We start from the raw sequence: 13,262 nt of genomic DNA, 5'->3' as shown, positions 1-13,262 counted from the left end.
TATCTACATTCTAAATTTATTTAAATTCGAAAAAAATAGAAAATACAAAAAAAAAAAAAAAAATGCTACTACCAATACTTATGCTTATATTCTGTTAAATATATATTTTTTTGTTAAATTTTTCTCCTATTAAGCAGCTCATTAACCATTGAAATGGCTAATAACACGAAATAAAAACCTGCTTAGCAAGTGCTGCAGAAAACAAATTTACTACTAAAAGCATATAACATTATAAAATTTAACGTAGAGATTTATCAGTCAAAATTTTTTATCAAAAACACATCACTGGAAATCATTTGGTCATTTTATGAGGAAAGTTAAAAAACATATATTAGTAAAAGCACTTCATGGATTGATTGGAACTTTTACGAAATTTTCTATCAGCGATTCCATTAACCCATTCCCGTTAATTATTTTTGTTGTGGCGATGATGTAATCTGTGATTGCTAAACATAATTTTGATAAACAATATAAATACGAAATTATCAAATTACAGATTCATTTTTGGTATTTTAAAAGAGCATTATAATAACATAAAAATGTGTCAGTTACCATTCTCTTGCTGTGATAAGAATCTTAGAGCAGCTATTTCTGAATATGTACATCCGCCGATAAAATATACAAGCGTCACTTTAGGAGGTCCTTCGTAATTTAAATTAGTTCCAGATTGAATTGGGGCTGAAAAAAAATATGAATACTTGAAAACTTTATAGTAAACTTGCGTAAAAGTTAAATTTTTTCTGATCACATACTCTTTTTCAGAAGCGCTGATGGTACATTTTGAACTTCTTCTATAGCTGGTCCAGGGAGCAATTTTAGAACTTCTTCAAGCCCCTTCCAACCTGTCGGGCGCTCAAGAAACTGGGCGAGTCTAACTGATACCGGAGCATAACCTGAATGTACATAAGCAATGTCGTTCGGATTCTATGTAAAAAGTGAAAAGAAAGCAATTAACAAAATATAAAAAAAAGGACCAATAAAAAAAGGTGAGCAATCAAATAGGAAATTAGCAAATTATAAATTGCAAATAAAAACATATGTATGTATATATATGTGTATGCGCGTGTGTGCGCGCGCATGTGTATATATATATCTAAACACCTGTTCATGAACACCTTCCACAACGAGTTTCAAAATTTTTTTTAAAGTTGGGTAAGTTTTTGAGCTGGTAACACGCAAGAAACCAATTTTTTCTAAGTTTGAAAGTGTCAGCAAATGCTCAAATCCATAGGTCTGAAAACAAGATTGTTTTTGTGTAAAGTTAGACTAATGTTGTTTTGTCTTAAAACTCAAAATCAACATCAAAACATTTCTTACACTGAGAGAAATTTAAATATTGAGTCGATGCCCTAAATATACCTTACATGAATAATTTCTCTTCTGTAATAATCAAGTAGTTTTGTTTTGAACCCATTGTTAGTGCAGCATTGAAGACACACCAAACGTAAAACCTAAAATCAATTATATTTTTATCATCTATTTCAATCATACAAAATAAAGAGTGATAAATAAAAAAATATTTGCATATAAAGAAGTTTAGAAAAAAAAAATTATTCAAATTGACTTGCAATAATAAGCTTGCAAACTTAAAACAAATTGCTTTGAGTTGAGTTCATTTGTTTTATTACATACTTTAGGTACTAAGAGTAATATTAATAATGTAGCATCATTTCAAAATTAAATTAATTTGTAGTATACAGTGGTGTCATAGAAATAGCACACTTCATAATACTTTCTTTTGATTGCATTTTATAGAGTAATTCTACATATTTAATTTTATTTGCATTTCTTATGATTTATGATTATACTTATGATTCCAATTAATATTAAGTAATATTAAGGTTTGGGGAGCTATGTCTTAGCATGGTATGAGTTTGCTGGCCAAAATTTATGGAAATTTAATTCAATATTATTCAATATTATATAAATACAAATACAAAAATACAAATACAAAAATACAAATACAAAAATACAAATACAAAAATACAAATACAAAAATACAAATACAAAAATACAAATACAAAAATACAAATACAAAAATACAAATACAAAAATACAAATACAAAAATACAAATACAAAAATACAAATACAAAAATACAAATACAAAAATACAAATACAAAAATACAAATACAAAAATACAAATACAAAAATACAAATACAAAAATACAAATACAAAAATACAAATACAAAAATACAAATACAAAAATACAAATACAAAAATACAAATACAAAAATACAAATACAAAAATACAAATACAAAAATACAAATACAAAAATACAAATACAAAAATACAAATACAAAAATACAAATACAAAAATACAAATACAAAAATACAAATACAAAAATACAAATACAAAAATACAAATACAAAAATACAAATACAAAAATACAAATACAAAAATACAAATACAAAAATACAAATACAAAAATACAAATACAAAAATACAAATACAAAAATACAAATACAAAAATACAAATACAAAAATACAAATACAAAAATACAAATACAAAAATACAAATACAAAAATACAAATACAAAAATACAAATACAAAAATACAAATACAAAAATACAAATACAAAAATACAAATACAAAAATACAAATACAAAAATACAAATACAAAAATACAAATACAAAAATACAAATACAAAAATACAAATACAAAAATACAAATACATAAATACAAATACATAAATACAAATACAAAAATACAAATACAAAAATACAAATACAAAAATACAAATACAAAAATACAAATACAAAAGTACAATTACAAAACTACAAATACAAAAGTACAAATACAAAAGTACAAATACAAAAATACAAATACAAAAATACAAATACAAAAATACAAATACAAAAATACAAATACAAAAATACAAATACAAAAATACAAATACAAAAATACAAATACAAAAATACAAATACAAAAATACAAATACAAAAATACAAATACAAAAATACAAATACAAAAATACAAATACAAAAATACAAATACAAAAATACAAATACATAAATACAAATACATAAATACAAATACATAAATACAAATACATAAATACAAATACATAAATACAAAATACTTTATGATGCCAGTAGATTAAGCGAAGGAGGGGGGGGGAGGTAAGAGGGAGGAGGAAATTTTTTCTTCAAAGCATTTCTGTTCACCCCCTTGGCCAAAATCAAAAGTCGGCGTCTATGTCATTAGGTGTCCATAAAAATTCAAAATTCAAAAATTTGCTTGTGTATTTTGCCCAAGGGAGTCTTGTGTTCATTTTTGTTCTGAATGTGTTAGCTGTGAATTAAAATGTCTACTTAGATTGTTGCACACTAAGGTTTTTAGGGCCTTTTATTAAGAATTACTATTCTACCAGTGGTTACATGGTCAGACTTACGTGCTGTAGGTTACATGCTTTGGCCAGACTTGGCAAGTTCTTACTTTGCTCAGTAAGTCCAGGAATACCTCAAAAGCTGAAACATCAATATTGTGTCAAAAAAAAAAGCCAGATAACTTTTCAAAGGCACAACCAATTCAAGATTTTCAGGGAAATTTGAAATTAAAAGTGTATGAGGGTGATTAGAAATTCAAAGATCTTGAGAGTTTAAAAAAAATAATAATTTTGTGCAATAACAAAAAAGGATTAGAGTGATCACAAAAATATGCTGAGACTGTGATGAAAAAATGAATATTTTTTAAGCTTATCTTGAAATATATTAATGTGGCTTTTTAAAAGAATTAAAAATTATAAAAACTCATTATTGTTATTAGAGGACCATATCCTAATTGCACTGATAAATCTCAATAAATACTCATCTGCACTGATAAAAAGCTAAAACTAGGTCTACTAAATAAAAATATTACTTTTCGATAAGCCCTGCAATAGTTTCAAAAACTTTTAGAATAATAATAAAAATTTTTTCTGTTAGACTTGCTTATCTGATTGTTTGGCCAGATTGTGGAAAAATACAGAGTGATTTACCCTTAAAAAAAGTTTAAAAGCTGTGTTTGCATTATTGATTGCACTGAAAGTTTTTAATGAAAGACTAAAAAATTAACTTTACAATTATAAACTTGGTGTAAATATAAACAAAACATTAAATATTTAACCAATATAACACCAGCTGGGACAATTTATTTTTTAATGTCTCAGTGTGGGGGTGATCAGACAAACAGATGATTATTGAGGCAAACTTATATCAGAAACTGAAGACTATATTCTTCATGACAAAGGATTTAATGAATTTTTTTGCATATTTTGCATTCTTTTTCATCAACAATACACTTGATGTTAGAACAATTTAATACGATGTTTATGTTAGAACAATATCTTTTGCATTCAAAACTATTATACGCCCTACATGGTGCATCATCTGAACAGGATTCAACGATTGTGTTTTTGTTTGGTTGCATAGGTTGTTATACTGTCTTTGATCTTTATCGTATTATACTTATTGGATATTCAATATTTTGATCACAAATTAAGTATTCATTAGGATTTATAAGGCTTCCAAGGATTTATAGACACTGATTGATACTTTTGTGTAATACCTTCCCATGTGATGTTTGGCAAATGATTAACATTAATTTGTTCATTTGGTTTGATTGGAAATTGGTCAGGTTAAACTTCCTCATCTTTAAGCCTTTTGACATACCTTCTAACTTTTAAAATATTCACTCGTGATATTTTTAATTATCAAAATAATATCTTTTATTTTCAAAAATTTTGAGATATCAAAACATTTATTAACTTTAACTATTAAAAAATTGAATTTATTTTTAATTATTAACATTTCAATAATTTTCATAGAAAGCAAAAATTTAATTATTTACATGTTTAAGGATATAAAAGAAATGCAAAAACACTTGTAAAATAATTGCATTTTTTATATTTTCTTTCAACAAGTATGTGGACATGTTATTTACAAAAAGACATGATATTGCACAAAAAGTCATTTATACAAAACTCAAAAAATGTAACTATTTATTGTAATTAAATATAAACTGATGTGAATATAATATAACATAAAACAGAATATACTTTTATAAGTGGCTCCTTAGTTGCAATGCATTTCTCAATGTATGGATGAGCTCGGTCAGTGTCAAGTCCATTGAAAAATTCTTAAGTAGAAGATATCCAATAGTCAATACTTGCTTTAAAACTGAATTTTGTTTCAAAAACTAAAAAAAGATTGTTTAGTAACTAAAAGAAAAACAGACCTTGCTCTGTTCCTAAAGCTTCTCGGAAATCATCAGAATCTGTTTTTTCTTTTATCATCTCTGCTATACTGGTATCTGAGCAAAATCAAAAAGTAAAATCAAAAAGCTACTAAAATTTGTAAACATGCATCTGAGTACTTACACTTTCTTTATTCCTCAAATATTTCCTCTACTTATTTTCTAAATTTATTTCACTATAACCAATTAAATAATAAAAAATAGCCACTTACGTAATGCTAAAGATTTCTTGGCTGCTTGTATATGTGGAAGTTTGTGCACAAACTGCTTCATTTCGCCAACAGTTTTAGCTGTACGATGCTCCTAAATGCCAAATGCTTTTCTTGAAAATTAGACTCTACAAGAAGATACCATCATAATTATTGCAATTAGTCTTTTGCAAATGCAATTAGTCTTTTAGCAAATGCAGTGAAATAAATTGATTTTTAATTAGTGATTAATTACTAATTAATTTGGATTAAGAGAGGAAAAATATTTCATGTGCAGTTTCTTGGCTGATATTATAGTGCACCAAATAAGGTGAAAAGTAATTTAGCTTACTTAATTTAATAAACTATTGTAATAAGTATTTTAAAATTTAAAACTTAATTAAATACTTACAACTTTTACTGTTAAATACTAATACTAAATAATTAAAACTAATTTTATTAAAATTAAGTTAACTAAATAACTGTAATTAACTCTGATTTTGAAATAATTAATCTGTAACATACTTATGTGAATTTTCAAAACATAATTTTGAGTTTTTAAAAGTTTATTCAAGAAACCTCTTGTTCAGCTGTGAGACGTTTGGCTTCCCGGCTTAAGACAAGTGCAACACCTGAAAAGTTCATTGATCGAATCTCTGCAAAAAGGTTGTCAGAAGAATTTAACACAATCTTTGTTTTTGCAATACTGTCTACACTTGTTTGTTTTCGATTATCTTCTTTGGCAGGTATACGATCACTTGGCAACTGACAGCTGGCTATATAAATTTTTTAACAATTCAATTTTAGAAAAGCATCAATATTTAGTTCATACCTGAAAATAACATGTATGTATGTATATGTATGTATGTATATGTATGTATGTATGTATGTATGTATGTATGTATGTATGTATGTATGTATGTATGTATGTATGTATGTATGTATGTATGTATGTATGTATGTATGTATGCATGTATGTATGTATGTATGTATGTGTAAATATTTTGATACAACCTGTATATATATATATATATATATATATATATATATATATATATATATATATATATATATATTATATAATATATATATATAATATATTATACATATATATATATATATGTATATATATATAATATATATATACATATAGGCTGTGTTTGGCTGTAAAAACTGTACAGCATATAGTATGTTAGAAGATTACAGTGATATTTACAAATATGATCAGATACTAAAAATTGTTACAATAAACATAATTTTCATCAACTAATTGATGATTTATCAGTTGATACTAAATATTTTTATCTAAATCATATCCAGTAGCTCTTTTTTCTAAATGCTACATTATGTAAACATTTCAAAAAGGAATTCTGTAGTCAGAGGAATTCTTCAGTTAGTGAGGAAATATTTTTTTTATCTTTAGTAAAGCTTTTTAACAAAAAAAAAAAAAAAAAAAAAAAAAAAAAACACAATACTTAAATTTGTTAACTTCTAAATATTTTAGTTAAAATGCATTTAACACTTATAAATGTAATGTATGCTCACTATCACTATGATAATTGCCATGCACCAATTTGATGCATAGAAAGTATTCAGCCAAATGTCAATTTATGTCACCCCATTATTGGTGTTACATCAAATTAATGTCGCATTGAAACAGATTAATTGCAGTTTTGATTTACAACTAAAAAAATTGAGAAACATCATTTTCATAAATTGTATTTGAACTCAAAATTATTATTTTAATGTAAATATCATTAAACAAACTCAAAGAATGAAACATCACCATAAAAATTTGCATTTTAAATCCAATTTTGTTTTCCAGTATGACAATGAAAAGTGCACACATTGTATTTAACTATGATAGGCAGAAAACATCAAAAACATTTGAAAAATTAGCAACCAAAATGACCTCAAGGCTGCCATTGAATGATAATGGAAAAATATTTCAACTAAAGCCAGCAAAATATTGTCTATTCTGTACAGCAACTGCAGACAGTTTAAGAAATGAAATCCAACAAAATATTGAACATTTATTTTCATGAAAATTTTTGATTTTTTAACGCTGAACACAAAATGCTCATAAATTGTTAATTGGCCGAATACCTCTTTCATCTTATTGACACAATATAAATGTTACAATGACTAAAACAGTTATCACACATTATAAATTACTTTAAAAAAGGAAATTTTACAAATGGCTGAAAGTTTTTTATATTGATTTTTGGTCTAGAGCTTATAGATTTATCAAAATATATCTGGAACATATTAAACAGAACATACTAAACACTTTTGCTATTTATAACAAAACAAATGAAAGACCAAAACATTTGTTCTGGAAATCAGTAATATAGTAATATAATCAGAAATAAGTACTAATAAAAGTACTAATATCCTAATAAAAAGTTTTTAAGAGAAACACACAAGGTCTAATTATTTATTTAAAAATTTCTTTAAGCTAACAGTTTTCTAAAAGTTTCTGAAAACCCTCCATTTATTTACCAACACATTGAATGAAATTTTGAAAAATTTAACGAAAAATATTAGTACTTTTGTATTTTTAAAGTACTTACTATTTTCAATATTGAATATCTCATCAATGAGCCCTTCATAGATAAGTTGTGATAGCAATGGTGTAATTAAATCAATGTTGCGATCAACAAGCAAGAGAGTGTCAATAAGTGGTGTTATGTGTGATTCAAAATCAGCCATTTCTCTGCGTTTACGCAACATAATCTCAGTAACTTTCTAAAAAGTCTCAAGAAAATTAGTTTTAACTCATTTTATAAATTTTTTAGGTGAACAAGAAGAACAATTTGATTTTTCAGCCAAATTTAATGGGATTATTATTACCATCTTAAAAAATTTAAATCTAAGAAAAATTATATTATGCAAATAAAAATCTAACCAGAAGACATTTAAGTACCTAAAGATTTGGTTTAAACTGAATTGATTTATTTAAACAATTTAAACAAAATCATTTCAAAATTATTGGTTGAAGATTGAAAGATCAAATTTAATGTATGTAATAGAGAATGTGTTTTTTAAATCTACTTTTATTATATAGGTTATTTACTGATCCAAAAATGATATAACTAATAGGTGATCACTAAAAATCCCCACAAACTTTAAAGGATCATAACTTTCTTATTTTTTAATATTTTTTTAAAAGTAAATAAGGTATTTTATAGAGAATTGTTTATTTTACTTAATATAATATTCAATTCGATTCTATCACTTTATTTCATCTGTCAATTAAACTCAAATAATACTTAATTCTTTCTTTTATTTGTTAGAGTGTTTTTGCTTTCTTTTTATTCTTGTACACAAGTCCTTTCTGTATTGACCAAAAATTGGTCAGCATTCTGGTAAATTTTGCAGATTATCTTTTTTGGTGCAATTTCAATCTTTTCAGACTTTAGATTGCCCAATACACTTTTGGCATAATGAGATGCAAAATCTGGCCAGAACACAAATTTGTCATTATGGTGATGTTCTTCTATAAATAGGAGAAGTCTCTTTTGAATACAATTTTCCAAGCATGTAAATTGGTTGATAGCATTGCCAGATTTTCAAAAATATGGTTTAGAAGTACCTTTGGATGAAATTGCGATCCAGACTAGTAATTATTCTGGAAACTTTTCTTTTTGACTGTACTTAACATTTGATGGAGTCAACAAAGTATTACTTGAGTAAAAATTGTCATTTTCCTTAATCCAAATGTGATCTAAAGTGAAATACTATTTCTAAAGTGAAATACAAAAGTCTCTTTGAATTTTGGTGAAGTCTACTGTAACATATTTGAACTCTTTACATGATTTGATCACCTCACTTTAGATTTTTTTTGTTTTTAATAGCATTTCATACCAGACTTATTTTTAAGAAATTTATTCACATATGATTGTAAAATACTGAATTTACGAACTACTTGCCTTTCAGAGTTACCATCTTTCAGATTTACCATCTTGATGATCAAAAATAGTTTTTAGCTTGGTAAACTTATTTTTTGGCATTTTTTAGCTAAACAACCATTTCCAGCTTTTCTTTCATGTCCGAATTTCAGCACATTTAATTATGTCAAAATTTGTGACTACTTAGAATATATTTAGCTTGGAAATGCTTTCCATGAATGTTTTCCAAGATTCATATTTTTCAAATAAAACTCATACTCACATTTTCAGTGTTTATCTTCCTTTATTTTGTTCAATTTCAAAATTTAAATATTTAATACAAATTTTTTGTGTTTTCTGAAAACTAGAAACACTAAGCTTGATAAATATATATAGAACATTACGTATAATCATTTTGAAACAAAATTAAATTAAACTTTGTGTAGATTTTTAGTGATCACCCATTATTTTCAAAAGTCCCAGAATTCTTAGTTCATTTTTAGCTTAAGAACAAGGTGTAGCTTAAAACAAATATTTTTATTATTTTGAAGAAAATGCTTTTCACCTAGAGAGCTCATATGTTTTTCCAGCCAGATTATTATCATCAAAGTATTAACTCACTGCTGACATTTCTCCTTTCCCGAAAATATGTGGAATTACACCATATAACGCCTGAAGTGTCATTAATGAATTTGCAATATGATTTAGAGATGTAACATCATTTTCCACATAGCATTCCTATAAATTCACACACATATCAAGACAGTAAAGCTTATAAAGCTTGTGAAGAGACTTATAAAAACTTTAAAAGTGTTTTTTATAAAAATACAAACTCATTGAATCAACTCACATAAAATGCTTTTTCATGTTCCAATGACAAAACATCATTATCAAATGGGATTAAACTCATATCAAAGTCTTCTATAGTGGTAAAACTTCCATAAACACTATGTTCCTGACAAGAGAATATATAAAAAAAAAAACATTTAAAAAAAAAAGCAACATATCCAGCACTTAATTAGTACATCAAGTATGTAGCCCTGAACGACAAAACAAATCTTTTACCTGTAATCTTTTCTCACATAGGAAACTTTTATTTGGAACAAAAAAGATGTGATACTTCTTTGAAATGTCATTTCCCTCTTCCCTATCAAAATTATTACATATCATCTAAATCATTTTAAAAAATATGATTAAAGATAAATTTGCCATATGTAGTTAAGTCATTAAATACATGTTGCAAAAATGCATTATTTAAGAAATAATCATTGACATAAACAATCATTATTGTCTGACAATAGCTTTTGTGTTATTAACTTTTGTCAGTATTATGACAAGATTATCTTTTTGTTACTTTTTCATACCGCATTTATTTCTATTAAAATAAATAACTGCTTTTTGATTGTAAAAAAAAGTGGCATAGACAATTCACTTTTTTTCACAACTTTAGACTTTAACTTAAGTTTGAAAACTATTTGTCAAAATGTAGAAATTGATAAGATAATGGTAAGTTAAGCTGAATTACAATGTTTTGAATTTTTAACATTTTCATTTTTTAAATAAAAAAATAAACTTGTTTCCATTGAAATCAGCATGCATATTCTAATGCATTGTGTAATTAAAAAAATTTCATACATAATAGTAAATAACCTCTACTATCAATAGGACTATTATGCTATTGCTTATACCTCAGCAGCCAAAACTAAGATTAATAATGGCTTAATTGTTGAGGAAAAACACCAACTATACTGCTCTACAAGTTGTAAATTAAGTGTAATATGCATAAACGTATTGTTAAAATTATCATTTAGGTATTAATTATAAATCCTTAAAATTTTTAAAATGTTTACAGGGCAACACTTAAATATTTTTCAGGCATTTTTTGGGGCCTTTTCAAAAGCAGTGAAAATAAATTGGTCAATCCTAAGATTTAATACAAACACTTTTCTTACCTCATGTTGTCTGCAATAATATCCATAGTTTCTAACTTTGGACGCACAAGAAAAACCAAATTATGCTCTTCACAGGATGGTAACTTTCCTTTCTTTAATGGGAACATTTTTCCTACATCATGTTCCTAAAAAGAAAAATCCTCATTAAGAAAATTATGTTAAAATGCAAACTTAAAAATGAAAAACTTCCTTTGCTTTTTTACTAAAGTTATTAAACTAAAATTTTTCTTTTAATACCAAATTTATTAAATAACATCAAAAATTAAATCATTAAAAATATAAATAATTATGTTACGCATGTATGTAGGAAACTACCAGGAGAAAAAAAAAATTTCCTTGTTCAGAATTAAAAGAATTTTGTTTTACTTTATAGCATTTTTTTCAAATTTAATGTAAACTACTTTAAGATTAAAACTTAGATTAATTGCTTAATTAATAATGCCACATTTAAAACTAAAAACTTGACCAGTTCAATAAAGTTCTCAAATTACTATTTAATGTATATAACAACTTCTTTAGATCATTATAGAAATACCAAAGTTAATCAATTCATATAAAGTTTTAAAAAAAAACTTAGTAAATATAACTCTTAATAAACTATAAATAGAGAATAATTAACAAAGGTAACCTTTAACAAACTGTACTCTGCAATAAGACCTACAGGGCCAGTGAGCTTATCATCCCAAATAATTGCCTAAAAAACATTATAAAGAAGAAATAAATTATAATTACAATGTAATTAAACCAATTTGTTAATAAATAGCTAGAAAATAAACAGTAAAATTGATGGTATAAATTTATGCTTGTGTTTTGGAAGTTTTTGGTTTTGTTGTTAACAGGATCAACAACATAAAATCATCTCATAACTGTTAGGATTAAATCAAAGAATTATAGAATCCAGTACTTAGTATTCTTAGGAACTAATAATGAGAGTACTAAGTTCTAGATTCTCTAAATTAGTATTCTGGTTTACATCAGAAATGACAACTTAAAAATCTAAAAAAATCCTATAAAAGACATAATACCTTGCTTCCATTACATTTATCAAGACAAGATAACAACTTTCGGCGTGCTGCTTCTCTTAATTGAGCCAAATTTACTCTACCACTGTTTATATGCGACATTGATGTTTAAACTACTTTCATATAATCAAACTTTATTATGATAAATTTAATAACAAATATTTATTATTATTAAAAAGTTTATTAACACTTAACTCTATTAGCACATAAAAAGAAAGGTTTATAACAACCATAATAATAATAAGAATAACAATACCACTAAAAATAACCAAATACTATATCTAAAATATATATTTTGTAAATGTGTGTGCTAGGGAGTATACAAAACAACCCCCCCCCCCCCCCCCATTCTTCTATGGATACTGACACCAAAATACACCTTTTATTTTTATTTTGAGCAAAAGTCACAGTTTAAAATTAGTAGTGTTTATTAGTCAAAATTAAATATTTTTCTCTAAAATGATTGAAGTTTTAAAGAAATCATATTTTCAGTTTTAAAAAAAAAGGTATTGAATTACTTGTTTTTACATTTTTTTTAACTATGAAACTGCCAATAATTACCATGAAAAACTTTTAATTCTCCTTTCTCTCTATTTTTGTTTTTACTTCTCCTAATTTCAAATGTTTTTAAAACTGTTCTAGTAAATTTTTTCCTTAGGTTCTTTCTATGGTTTTTGATAAAAAGCTATCAGAAAACCTTGAATTTACTTAAAATTTCATTCAAAATGTAAATTTTAAAAAACTCACTCTGCATTTTTTTGAAGAAGTCTTGTAGGCTTATGTCTGCTTCTAAGCAAACTTGGACTAAAAAGATGATAGAGCAGTTACAACTAGAAGATTAGGTATTAAAAAAACTTCTCTAAAATTTCCTTTTCAGAAATGTTTTCAAGGTGAGTTATTTCTTCTTTTCCTCCAATTATTATCTAACACCAAGTACAGTGGTTCTCTTAAGGTTTTAAAAATGCTGTTAT

General features: G+C 25.4%; 1 protein-coding gene across 2 annotated transcripts; it reads right to left on the bottom strand.

Annotated features, from left to right (window-relative positions):
• Positions 1-68: 68 nt before the first annotated feature.
• Positions 69-12,426, bottom strand: LOC145184490 (vacuolar protein sorting-associated protein 33A-like). Of its 2 annotated transcripts, none has more exons than XM_090093017.1 (16): positions 12,295-12,426; positions 11,898-11,963; positions 11,270-11,394; positions 10,383-10,464; positions 10,168-10,272; positions 9,883-10,055; positions 8,001-8,175; positions 6,007-6,203; positions 5,452-5,542; positions 5,222-5,296; positions 5,043-5,122; positions 1,365-1,451; positions 1,102-1,233; positions 753-924; positions 553-678; positions 69-446 (listed from the first exon to the last, which is right to left on the bottom strand). In XM_090093017.1, the coding sequence occupies exons 7-16, from the start codon at positions 8,158-8,160 to the stop codon at positions 346-348; spliced, it is 1,221 nt and encodes a 406-aa protein (XP_089949143.1). In that variant the 5' UTR covers positions 8,161-8,175; positions 9,883-10,055; positions 10,168-10,272; positions 10,383-10,464; positions 11,270-11,394; positions 11,898-11,963; positions 12,295-12,426; the 3' UTR covers positions 69-345. The 2 variants fall into 2 exon arrangements, with proteins under 2 accessions (XP_089949143.1, XP_089949142.1); XM_090093016.1 differs by having other exon boundaries at positions 9,939-10,055; positions 12,295-12,424.
• Between the last annotated feature and the right edge of the window lie 836 nt (positions 12,427-13,262).

Source organism: Hydra viridissima, unplaced genomic scaffold (assembly GCF_058129835.1).
Source record: "Hydra viridissima isolate aposymbiotic clone 2 unplaced genomic scaffold, HvirCarnegie_v1 scaffold_7, whole genome shotgun sequence".
Taxonomy (NCBI): Eukaryota; Metazoa; Cnidaria; class Hydrozoa; order Anthoathecata; family Hydridae; genus Hydra; species Hydra viridissima.
The sequence above is the reverse complement of the archived record's forward strand: the minus strand, read 5'-3'. Positions and strand labels throughout refer to the sequence as shown.

What these genes read in the sequence shown, in the direction of transcription:
- LOC145184490 (XM_090093016.1), bottom strand. Translation starts at nt 12,393, where the DNA reads ATGTCGCATATAAACAGTGGTAGAGTAAATTTGGCTCAATTAAGAGAA. An exon ending in GGAAAGGAGAAATGTCAGCA is followed by an intron (nt 8,176 to 9,938) that starts GTGAGTTAATAC and finishes GAGACTTTTTAG; the next exon opens with AAAGTTACTGAGATTATGTT. An exon ending in CTAAGGAGCCACTTATAAAA is followed by an intron (nt 1,452 to 5,042) that starts GTATATTCTGTT and finishes AATTGATTTTAG; the next exon opens with GTTTTACGTTTGGTGTGTCT.